Source organism: Emys orbicularis, chromosome 17, assembly GCF_028017835.1.
Source record: "Emys orbicularis isolate rEmyOrb1 chromosome 17, rEmyOrb1.hap1, whole genome shotgun sequence".
Taxonomy (NCBI): Eukaryota; Metazoa; Chordata; order Testudines; family Emydidae; genus Emys; species Emys orbicularis.
The window spans coordinates 8,653,725-8,666,615 of NC_088699.1; the positions used below are offsets into that span (position 1 = coordinate 8,653,725).

At 48.1% G+C, this 12,891-nt stretch overlaps 1 protein-coding gene across 2 annotated transcripts in view; it reads right to left on the reverse strand.

Moving 5' to 3' along the window:
• The window catches only part of HNF1B (HNF1 homeobox B), a 58,243-nt gene that overhangs the window by 23,995 nt on the left and 21,357 nt on the right, over positions 1-12,891 (reverse strand). For both annotated transcript variants that reach the window (XM_065418277.1, XM_065418276.1), the window contains exon 4: positions 12,335-12,573. In XM_065418277.1, the coding sequence (XP_065274349.1) occupies positions 12,335-12,573 (239 nt within the window). The remainder of the gene's footprint in view (positions 1-12,334; positions 12,574-12,891) is intronic.

Genomic DNA, 12,891 nt, shown 5'->3' on the forward strand with positions numbered 1-12,891 from the left:
CCTCTGAGCGACCAAGTCAGGCACTTATTCGTACTCATAAGGGGAAGAGAACTATAATCACACAGATTACTGTCGGTGATGATCAGATGATTAGTACTCTCTGGTTGATCCTGTAATAATCAGGATCCTTTCCTGTCCCAGGTGGGGAAGAAATAAAAATATCTGCCTTCAGCACAAGGGGCAGATCTTGCTTCCCTTCCCCACCTCTTGCAGGCATCAGAGACCTTGTAGGCAGCAGAACTGGGGTGGTTCTGATGTGCAATGGGGAGTCTGTATCTTATGTGCAATATGGAGCTGTGCTCTATGGACTTTCCTCCCATGCTGGCAATCAGAGGGGCGAGGGGTTGAGGGGCAGAGCTTCTGGATCAGTACCTGTGTGGACTTGCCAGCCAAGCCAGTCCCCTCTATACAGGGAGGCCTGCAGCAGTCAGAACCCTACAACACCCTTAAGGCAGCAGTAAGATTCCTCGCATATGGCTCACTTGCTCAGGGCCAGGATTGAGCCCTACAAGCTGTAAAACTCTGCTCGTGTCTCAGAAGCAAGGAAGCCCCAGTCTGTCTCTCCTTCCTGGAGCCATAGCCTTGAAATAGCAGCAGGATAACAAACACAGAGGTCAATTCCTCAGGCATCACAGGAATCCCACTCTGTGGCCTGGTGCTGTCACCTCAACTCTCTTTAAAGAAAGCCCAGGAGCAGAGAAGTGCAGCCCAGCTCTGCTCTCCTGGCCGGAGTCCTTTTGTTACATTTCACATACACCAGGTCTGAGGCAGCACTCCAGTGCGCCACTCAGAGTACATGCCACACAGTTGCCTTCTGCGTAACCTCTCAGTACACAAGCCACGAGGCCCCAGCCCTCCCACTTACTGGCCCCCCTTTTCGCTAACAGAGCCACAAGCACTGCCACGTACGTTAGATCCGCACCAAGATTCAGTCCCCACTGACGTCCATCCGCTTCCACGGGAGTTGGATCCCGCATTAAGGTACTGAACTTGCAAGATACAGTGCAGCAACAGGGGGAGGGAGCCTGAATAAACAGCAGTGAGAGCTGGGCTTCTGGTCCAAAGAGCACAGAGAGTGAATAGGTCCAGGCTTTAGGAGAGTACAGGTCTGTCGCATCTTACGTGCATTTAACATGTGCGATTTCAGCTTTACGCGGTCGGCAAAAACAAAACCAAAAAAAAGAGAAAAATAACAATTTTAATACTGTACCTGTAGTGCGGGCGATTCCGCCCGCCATTACACTCCATGTAATTTTGACTATACGCGATTTTCGCTTTACGCGCTGACTGCGGAACGTAACCCCAGCGTAAGATGCGACAGACCTGTACCTCCTTAATCAATCAGGCTGTGTTATTCAGATACTGGTTAATTGCTCTTCCTTGGTTTCACTACAGGAACCCTTATCTAATATAGAACCAGTTGATCAAAGCCCCCCAGCTGCTGGATTAATTTTGATCATTATCATCTCACCTTAAAAGGTCTGTGATCGGTCTTCCTCCAATACCCCCCTACGGCCCATCACTGTAGTTGCAGTGTACCAGAATCCTTTTGCAGGTTAGTCTGTGAAGGGCTCCCTCAACCCCAGCTCTCACTCCCTCTTGTGGTCCCATCTGACCCTGAGGTTTATGGCTTTTGGAACACAGTGCTAGATTTGTTTATTTGAGCCGGGTTTCTGCTGTGTGTGAGTATCAGGGAGGGGATTTATTGGTAGTGGTGCAGAATGAATTTCTGTGGGGCTTGTGACTGGTAATAGCCAGAGATTGTTTGGAAGATATTTTAATACGCAGCCCACTGATGTGGGGCGAGAGAGAAATTACTGAATAGGGATCAGAAAAATGTGTCTCCCCCAAAATAGGATTTTGGAGTTGGAGGAAAGAGCACAAAAAGAGCAACTGCAACCCCTAATTGTTTTGGGGAGCAGGAATGCTGGTTCTCTTACAATTTAGGAACCAGATGGATATTATTTGGTTGAAAATTTTGCATACTTGATTTCCTTTTAGTCTCCTGGGCTGGGGAATTAATGTATGGCCAGTTTCAGTTGTGGGTGAATTTTTTATGGACTGCTTATATCTCCCTGAAAACAAAGGCTGCCAATGCAAATGCTGACACCACTAGAAGGCTTCACCGGCTTCAAAACAAAAACACCCCATGAACTACAGGCGGTGTCTGGACCCCAAACCTAACATCCTATTTTGGACAAACGACCGTAATATGATCTGCGTTGTTTCTGTGGTGGAGCTACCTTCATCGTCATGGACAAAACAGTTTGCAAACATTTAAAATAGTGAAGTAGCCAGCGAAATGGGACCAGCTAAATGGAAAGGTTTGGTTTTGCTTTTCAAATGGTTATGTTTTAGCCAGCGGCCCTGCTTTCAGCTGCACGTCGGGCTAGAGGGCAAAAGTGGAAAAAGCCTTCCTCCCTTTCAGATTTCCAGCTCAAAAGTGAATTGAGTGAAACATTATTTGCTTTTTGGGCTGCCACTCTAATTGTCTTGAAAGTGTTAATTTCGCTAAGTTATAGGGTGCATAGTTTATATCCATTATAAACCTGTTTATGGGGATGAGATCCTCCCATTCTACTGGTGTCATAAAGTTCTAATTACCCCCAATAAAACCAGAAAGGCTTCTAACAGCGCACTGTACGGACCGAACAGGACAATGAACAGAACAGTAAAATATTGCAATTGCTGGGCAGTCGTATACCTCTGGCATTAGAATCTAGAATCGGAACCAATGGAAGTAACCCAAGCTTATAAAGAACAACTTGTAAGATTCATATATAAACTGAAGTGATCAGAACCAACTTTGTACTGATAGGCCTTTAGAGAACAAGTACGAACCGCTTTTTGCGTCCAGATATTGTGATCACCACTTGTACCAAAAGGAATTCAAGGGTCTGCTACAAATATTTTTTTTATCACGATGCAGCTCAGTTTGATGCATTAAAGGATACAAGGCTAGCTTCTTAGCTGGCGCAGCTGCACTGGATTTTAATGGCATATGTCTAGTTACACCACCTAATGATCTATCTGGCCTTGACAATACTCCCTGCTGTTTGGATACTGATGGTTTTCTCTGCAGCTTGCTTAAACTGGCTGACTTGAACTGCAAATACACCTTCCTAGATTAGGGTGACCAGATGTCCCGATTTTATAGGGACAGTTCCGATTTTGGGGGGCTTTTTCTTATATAAGCACTTATTACCCCCCCATCCCCATCCCGATTTTTTACACTTGTTATCTGGTCACCCTACCCTAGATGACTGGCTCACCAGTCACCAACCGTGCCCACATTAGTTATGTGGACGAGACTGAAGCAGGAAGAGCTGACAGTGAATAGGGGAGTTTGAAGGTTATTGCTCACTCTTGACTTGTGACTCAGTCCTGACCCTCGATCCAGGAGAGGCGGTTTAAGAAAGATTGCAGTGTCATTCTTACAGAGCCCGAGCCTAAGCCAGTCAATGAAAAAGACTCCCATGGATGTCGGGGAGCTTTGGATCAGACCCACTGTTAACAGGAACTTGTCAGGATGTGTGTCCAACGCACACCACGACATTTTCAGGGCCTATCTCGTTACACTCTGGTTTAATCACTGGCTCTGTGTGAGCTGATGAATCTCACTCACTACAAGTGGGATAAGAGATCAACTGTAGAGTTAACGCAGAGCTGGATAATAGAGGCTCTGTTCTCCCCAAGAACCAATATTTGCTCCTGTTTCAGGTGGTATTTCAGGCTGTAGCATAGATGCTGGGGGGCTAATGTTTATGAGTGTTCGCTCCATGACCCTACATTGGCTTCCATGCACTGCACCCACGCAGACTATTCTCTGTTCCTGACTGTATGAACCAGCTCTGCACAGGCCCCGGGCTGTATTTGGGACATACTGTGTGTGCCTATTCTGGCTGCTTCCAGGTGCCAGCCTGCATGGGACCCAGTGACACACAGTTACCTCATTTGTGAGTAGACACGCCCACAAGACCAGCTCTTGCCTTGCTTCTTTGTATGCAAACCCTAGAGTCTGACTAGGTTATCACGTGAAAATTGACAGCAGAATGCTTTGAGCTTTATGCTGGTTAATCTCGTCAATATCCTGATTGTTTTCGGGACTCTTGAAGATAAAAATGGCATAAACCCAGCGTCTATGGGAAGGCATTGAGTTAACAAGATAAAACAGTCTGACCTTCAAATCAAACAGACAATGGAGAACACTGATAAATGCGCTATAGGAAGGGACAAGTTCAGGAATTAGAAAAATCCCCTTATGATAGTATTTGTGCTATTTAAATAGGCTGTAAAATATCCATCTCTGAATAATTAAAAACTAGGGGTAAGGGTTAGATGGATGGATACCCCCAGAGGATTTCAGGTATGTATTTATTTTGATTTGGGGGGGGGGGTTGATTTCTTTTAAAAGGGCCCTCTAGGCACTAACCATGGTACTCACACTCCCTTCATTGAAGAATACAAATCATCTCTTTTTAACCAAGATGTTATACATAGGAACGATTTTGCCACTGCTCCATACATTCCAATCCCAGTATTTCCTGTCCATAGAAGTCATTTGGAGAGGGAGGCTGGAGGAGGGGGGCTAGGAAGTGGGGGCTGCTGCAGTCAGGCAGGCCATTAAGCTGTTAAGGCATTTAGTGCTCCAGACAGCCCCACACATGGTGCAAGGGCAGTTCAAATCCCAGCATGGACAACCATAGTTGAGGTCGGGGAGACAGCTGGTATGGGGAGCTGCCAGCCAATTGCATCTTGCTGCTTTCTTGCAGGCATTACTCTGCCCTGATTAAAAATGCTTGGGGAAGAGGTCACTAACCAGCAATCCAAGGGCTCCTTACAACCCACTGGTAGGAGTTAGCAATGAGATCTCAACTGGAGCCCTGAATCGGAGCACCCTATACATTTCTGGAGGGGAAAGGTACTGTTTGATTTGAGCCCCTGGATCTGACCCTGACCCTGGGATTATGCAAACAATGTTGGATCAACAGTGGAAAGGGACCCCATGTCTGGATCCAATTCTGATGTGTTCCAAGACGGCAGAATCTCCTAAAATTAGGGAGTTGAGAGATTTCTGCCATTCAGGGCCAAAAAAAAAAAAAAAAAATCACATGAAAGCAACTCACAAGGGGTTTATACTGTTGTATCCAAGCCTGATCTCTGACCTCAATTCAGCCCCAAACCCTAAGCCTAATCTAGATCCACACAGGTCTGCTTCTAGCACCAGCACATCTGGAAGTTGCTATGTCCTCCTTTAAAGCCCCCCACCCAATCGGTTACCAGCGCTAGTCAAGGGGCAGCCCCAGAAGCATGGATCTGGATGCTTTGACAGACCCCCTTCCCACACCCCAAAGATCCCTCTATAGAGGAAAATATTCTTCTTATTACCAAAAGCCCTTTCCCCACTCCAACCTCCTCCTCACTCTCCAAAACCAGTGTTAAAATCCTACTCCCTATGCCAGGCACCGCACCATCCCCAGACGCAGATCATATATTGCATCTCTCTGCTCTTCTAGGCTGCTCTGTTCTTGGGAGTAGGTATGAAAATATGGCAAGAATCCGGCTCTCTGAAGAAACCGGTTTGCCCTTTGCAGACAGCAGTGCCCTTCAGCACAGCCAGAAAGCTGCCAGCCACACATGCGCCCGAGATCCAAGGCCAGCCTTACTCATATCCTGTGCCAATTTCCTCCTCCTTTGAGGAATCCAATCAATATGAGCACCAGTCTCCAGCAAATTCAATCAGTTCCCACAGCCAACCCCTCCTGACCTTTCCAAAGGGGCCTTTCGCCAATTGAGTAACGAGATCAGGGAGGCAGCCATCACTCCTGGCCTGCTCAAAAGAAGCCTCAGAATAGGCTGTCACTGGGGCCTATATCCCGGGACAGCTCCTGCTGGCTGAGTCTAGGGCTAGGAAAATAAAGGCCCAGGCTTAACGGCCTTCCAGCCTCAAGATAAATGAACATGGTTACAGCAATTGCGGTCCCCCTAATAGAAGAAGACAAAGGATGTCATGGAGCGACCCAATACGCGGTGGAAGGATGAGGACACATCAAAGGCAACAAGACTTGTTCAAAGCCCCAGCTTAATTGTCAATTAAGCATGCATCAGGGGGACAATGCCATGACAACGCAGGGCTGCATGCTGGTGTATTATTGTAAAGCCAGGAGGAGAACACTGAAAACAGCTGATTTTGCTGACAATGTGCTTGTAGGGCACCTTGTAAGCAATCAGCCTATGACAGAAGGGCAAACTTCTTCCCTGCCACCCCTATTGTGTGGGACATTCCAGGGTTAGGGTCACATTCTGGTCATCATGTACTTGCTGTATGTGGAATGGATGCATTGCCGCTGGATGAGTAGCAATCCTAAAGCTTTCCTTACTGATGGCAAATAGACTCCCCCCACATAAGCCTGCTTTTATACTCACATTACCATAGTACGTTCAGCACCCATTCAGAAGTGCCTTCCATTTATGTTCTAAAATATATCCCACTGGCCACTCTGTGCTAAACCAGCATAAATCCAAATGGACTCCCTTTAGCGTCAGTGGAGTCACCCTGGATTTACACTGGTATCAATAAGAGTAGGCCTTGGTCCCAGTATGGCTTGTGTGTTTGCAATGTCTTTGGGAAGATCTTAATGTCCTAATTTGTGTGTACTACTATTTGATGCTTGTAATGCAGCCAGAGCTCCAGGCGGGGGTGCAATGGTAAATGCAAAGTGAGAAATATATACCGTAAAATAATTATTTACTTCTCACCGTAATGCAGGCAAGAAAAAGACATGTTTCCAAGGGGGGTCGTGGGACTAAATTCACTGATGTCTGAAAACCACACTGAGATCTTGGATGGACGGCACAGAAAAAAGTATCCACCCGTTCATTACCCTAGGTGCCCGCTCTGAATGAGGGCAGATCGTTAAGTGACACATACCAAAGAGATGCATCAGGGAGCTGCTTTACTGAGCATTTAACAGAGAGGGGCCCAAACAGGCCCTGTGATTCTGAGCCTGTACATAATAACGTTTCCTAGTCCAAACAGCTTCAAAATGTCCCCCCTTAGCCCCTCTGTGATATTTGTCTTCTGCCTTCCCCCAGCCCTCTCTGACTTTTTGTTCCCTTGCTGACACCCTCAAGTCCAGCTGATCAATTGCAGCATCCCAGCAGAGATGCACAAATGTGGCATGAAAACCAATCGCTCGCTCGTGTTAATACTGATGCACAAAGTGATCACCTGCTGTCTGACTGACGCCACTGACCTGGTAACAACACGTTCATTTGCAGCATAGGTTAAAGTTCCACAGGTAACCCACTTCCATGTCCGTGGACTCCTGTGAACACACCGCAGCGGCTTAGCACAGAAAGTGGACATTTCACATAGTTAACCAGCAGGGATTTGGAGCAATCAAATTTTTGAATTGCTCTGCTCCAGCTCTGGGCAAAAACCTACTGGTCCGGGCTCCAGCTCCGGGCTCCGCTCCAAAGCCCTGTTAACCAGCATCAATTCATACAAGCACGAGGGGGTCCCTGCAAACAGTGATGCAGAGAACAGGAATAGAAAACAAGGCTGTGTGTTCTGAAAAGAAAATAAAGAAAACCCATATAGTGGATGGAGCGAGCCCATGAATCCAACTTCTCTCTTTCCCCACCAAGCCCATGGAAGTCCCTCCAGGTGAGCAACCAAGTCATCTGGAGGGATTGTGGCTGGGCTCAGGAGAAGCAGAAAATCCCACATGATGCTGCTCTGAGTAGCACGGAAGGGTGAGACCATCCAAGGCTGCCACCCTTATCACTACTACAAGCATGTGCCAAATCTTACCTTCCCCTGTCGCCAGGAGTTAATTAGCTTTGTCTGCAGGTCAACAATGGGGCTCCACTAGTTAGTGGCTTGGGGGGGGGGGGGAATGTGCCCCATTTGTTCATTCCCTATCTAGAGAGACAGTTCTTATTCAAAAGTGAAGTTATCGGAGTTAGACTGTAAGAGCATTAAGGTCAGGGACCATGTCTCACTATAGGGTATCACAAGTAATCTGGACAGACAGCACGGTTCTTTTATCTTTGCCCCAGTGCTTAATTTGTAATGAAAGAGGTGCCGGGGTTCAGGGAATTCGATGCTGGGGCTCAAGCAATATTTTTACATTCATAACTGATGCGGCAAGCCCAGAGGTGCCGGGGCGATGGCCTGCCCAGCCCAGAGGTGCCGGGCCGATGGCCTGCCCAGCCCAGAGGTGCCGGGGCTATGAACTGGCACAAATTAAGCACTTCTTTGCCCTCATCCTCCTCTTGTCTTACTCTTCGATTGGCAGCTCTCCCGGCAGGGACTGTCTTTATTAGTCTTTGTAAAGCAACAGGTCTAGCTAAGATGCTATACAATAAACAACACAGGCACCACTACAAACGTTTTTTTTCTCCTGCTGACAATAGCTCGTCTTAATTAATTAGCCTCGTACAGTTGGTATGGCTACTTCCACCTTTTCATGTTCTCTGTATGTATATACATCTTCTTACTATATGTTTCATTCTATGCATCCAATGAAGTGGGCTGTAGCCCACGAAAGCTTATGCCCAAATAAATTTGTTAGTCTCTAAGGTGGATACAGACTAACACGGCTGCTACTCTGAAACCAGTAAATAAGGAGGGATTTCCAAGACACTGACTGCTCCTATCCCCCTACCCCATGGATTTTAGGTAGGACGGATTGCTCTGATTGTCTCTTTATAGCAAAAGAGGAGGATGCTGTATTGTTCAGTGAACCATCAGAAAGACCCAACAGTGAGAGCGGCTGACCCCCACGCGACCCTAGGGCTTGTCAGAAAGCTGCCCTCTTTTGTTTGCCTCTTGAGCTTACTGACTTTGTACTACAGGTACAAGGACAATGGGAATTGTTTTCCCAACAATGCCTCTTGCCCCACACCACTCACTCAAGTCAGGGACTTCTCTGATTAGCCTCCACTCTCTTCTAGCCTTGTTCTTTTCCGATTCCCCTGCCCCACAGTGATGGGTCTCTGGTTTAAATGTCTCTGGTTTAAATCTATTTACAATTTTCTGTTGATTTGCTTTCGGTCCTTCCCCTTTGTTGCAAATCTCGGATGAATGACAGAACAAGAACATGGAAACGAATCCAACTGTGAAAGGGAAAAGAATGGAGCGAGACCTTTATCCCAAACAAATCACCTGGAAAGAGAAAAGTCCTGTCTCCTCAAGGAGTTTAACTGGGATGTGTGGGACAGAGGAATAGGGCACATGCAGGGATCTACACTGATCTTTCATGGTGGAATCAGTTCTCAGTTCCTCAAGCCAGCCTGCTCAGACCAAAAGACCATAAAACACTGTTGCTTTTTTCTGGCTGGGGCGGGTAGAAGGAGGGCAATTCTGTGTGTTGCAAGGAAGTGGTCACACCCGACACCAGAGTGGAGGCCAAACCATCCCTTCCCATGCCAGGGGATCGTGCCAGCGCAGCAGAGGCTACCCTATAGGGAAGAGCTGAAGAGCTATGCAGCTGGTAACACCCTGCCCTCTCCAGCGAAACAAAGCACAGCGCACATTAATATCCAGGTGCAGCTTTCATAGGATGGGCTATTCTGAAGGGCAGTGGGGTGGGCCTATGCCAACCAGCTCCCATCACAGGCAGTCCCCTGCATTATTCTAACACAGCCCAGCGCAGTGCTCTGCCCTGCTGTCAAAGCCTGCCAAGAGAGCAGATCTGGGCTTAAAATCTCTTCCCATGCGCCTCCCTCTGGGGTGCGGCTAGTTGACAGCACAGCAGCCACACGCACACCACCGTTTGTACCCACAGTATCCACGTAACCATATTCTGCATTTCCTCCTATGTGCTCCCTGTGCCTTCCAGCCAGTTAAACGCACAAGGACACGTGCGAGGAGAAGCGTTTGTTAACCCCAGCAGAGGAAAAACAGGGCACAGAGTAGTGAAATGACTTGCCCAAGGTGACAAAGGTAGAGCAAGGGAAAGAACCCAGGTTTCCCAGACTCCCAGCCAGGGATCTTCCCAGACTCCCAGCCAGGGATCTTCCCCACAAGACCATCGTCTCCTCCTTCCTGACGAGGACAGAGACAGGCGCCCTTTTGGGGGTGAAGAGTCGATATCCCGAGGTGGAGTGATGTGCTAGTGAGGCAGAGGAGGGCTTCTAGAGCCTTGGTCTGCAATCACTGTGGCCTGGGTGTCGAAAAGCACAGCCACCCCCTGTGCTGGCCATGGGAAAGGAGTCAAGGGCTCTTCACTGAGTGGGGCTGGGAGATCACTGCTGGGTTTGGGGGAGGGCAGGATGCAGGGGGAAAAGAGCAGGGCCTCTGCGCAGTGTAACCCCATCTCATGATCTGTTATGCTGAGGTGGCTGAAAGGACATCGAGTGGCTTAACCTGCTGCTTTCTGAGTATCTGATCAATCCACTCTTTCAAACCTCACTCAGATCCCATCCTTGAGTGTTCGCTCATGGGGGTTTGTAGACGTGTGCGGTCACAGGGGGTTTAGACTCTCATGGATTAGCTCAGCTCTCCTGCCTAGGCCTGAAGCAAATGCAAAAAGTTCAAGTCAAATTGGCTAAGTTTCACCTAGTTCGAATGCATGATTGTCACCCGCTCCTCGGCTCAGTGGAGACCTGGAGGCTCCACTCGATGCGGGTTTGTGAATCTTGGCAATGTTTTGTGAGTCAAGACTTGGATTCGTAAGTAAAACCCCAAAGCAGGGGAGTTTCGCATGGTGGAAGTTTGGACAGTGCTTATTTCAGAGAGAGTGACTTAGCAGCAGTTTGAAGGAGAATTACAGGGGACATTTCACGTAACAGGAAGACAAATTCTGCTCCCAGCTATGCTGATGCAACCCCACTGATTTCACATCACAGGTCAGATGAATGATTCTTAGGCCTGGTCTACACTGGGGAGGAGGGGGGGGGGGAAATCGACCTAAGATACGCAACTTCAGCTACGAGAATAGTGTAGCTGAAGTCGATGTATCTTAGTTCGACTTACCTCCCATTCTCATGACGTGGGATCAACTGCCACCGCTCCCCCGTCGACTCCACTTCTCGCCGTGGTGGAGTTCTGGAGTCGACGGCAGAGCGATCAGGGATCGATTTATCGCGTCTACTCAAGACGTGATAAATCGATCCCCAATAGATCGATCACTACCCGCCGATCCGGCGGGTAGTGAAGACGTACCCTTAGGGTCACATTCAGGCATGAAATAAATGGGATGCAAGTTACATATTGGGCCACAGGGGTAGAAAGCATGTAAACTTGCTCCAGTTTGTGTTTAGTGGGTGTGCAGAATGAGTGACTTACACCAATTTGCTATTGCATGGGGACTACGTTCCACCCCAACATAATTGTTGCATTTGCTTACATTCCCCAGTGTGGAGGACGGGGTTGTGTTTTGAAAGTGGAACCACATGGCTGCTTTATCTTTCACCCTTCCTATTATTACTGCTATTTATTTGCATTGTGGTAGCACCCTAGGAGCACTATGGTGCTAGGCGCTGTACAAACACAGAACAAAGAGATGGGCCCTGCCCCAATCGAATCCTTCTTAGTTGCTTTTCCTGCCGCATCCTTTCTTCCCCCAGTAAACTCACTTGCACACCCAGTGAATGCCAAAGCAGTGCAAGCTATATACTTCTTTTCTGGTTCCGGCTAGGAATCAAATCAATGTCATAAAACCAGCAAAAATCAAGAGGTTCCACCTTGTTGAAATCCAACTTGCAATCAATACATAAACATCAGTAATCATCATCGATGGCTCTTCTCCAACACCTTCACATTTGTATTACGGTAGCACCTAGAGGGCCCAGCTAAGATCAGAGTCCCATTGTACCAGGTGTTTTATATACACATACTAAGAGAGAGACAGTCCCTGTCCCAAGGAGTTTAAATAGACCAGACAGATTAAAGCCTTAAACTCTACCACAAGTCCAGGTTTGGAAAAGCACAGTACCACACCCCTGCACTGTACAGACGGGGAATTGATGCACAGAGGGGCAAACGGATTTGCCCAAGGTCACAAAGAGAATCTGTCGCAGAACCACAAATTAAAGCCAGGCTTCCCGAGACCCAGTCTGGTGCCTTCACAACAAGCCCATCCTTCCTCTTCACAGACAATATTGCAACAAGCCACACAACCACCACCCTGTCACTTAGGGAATCTAGCCCTATTTTACAGACAAGGGAAACAGACTAAAATCACTCCAGCTCACAGAGACAACACAGCTAGATCTTCAGATTCCTGCTTCGCACAAGATCACACTTCCCTCCCCACATACGCTAAGAAGCGGTTTGAAAAACCAATTCCCACTCCCCTTTGCACAGGGTTAGGTTCTCGCTTACCTGCCATTTTGCTGGGGGGCGAAGAGCTAGGCTGGGTGTGATGGGGCGAGTTGTGGGACAGCAGGAGGTTCATGCTGTGCGGCTGGCCTGTGCTGTAGGCGTCCATGGCCAGCTTCTGGCGGAAAGCCTCCTCTTTCCGTCGGTTCGCGAACCAGTTGTAGACACGAACTTCCGTCACCAGGTTGGAGCCCAGCCCATGCGCTTTGGAGGGGGACACTCCTCGCTGGAGACATTCCGCCCTTGGGGGGGAATGAAGAGAACACTTTGGAACGGGTCGCCTGCTGCTATGAAGTCCATAATGATACATCGCGTTTCCATAGCCCTTTACTGGTTCAAAGCACAATAGCGAGTGCATCCCCAGGACCCCTCTGCGCAATAGGTGGTTAAGCAATACCCCTATATTACAGGTGGGGAAACCGAGGCAGAATGGGGAAGGGTGACTTGCCCAAGGCCACACAGTGAATCAGCAGCACATCAGCTAGACCCCCTCTTTCACAAGGATTTTATGTAGGTGTTTATAAGCTCCCCCGTCCATGGAGGGTACTTCTCTGGCCCAT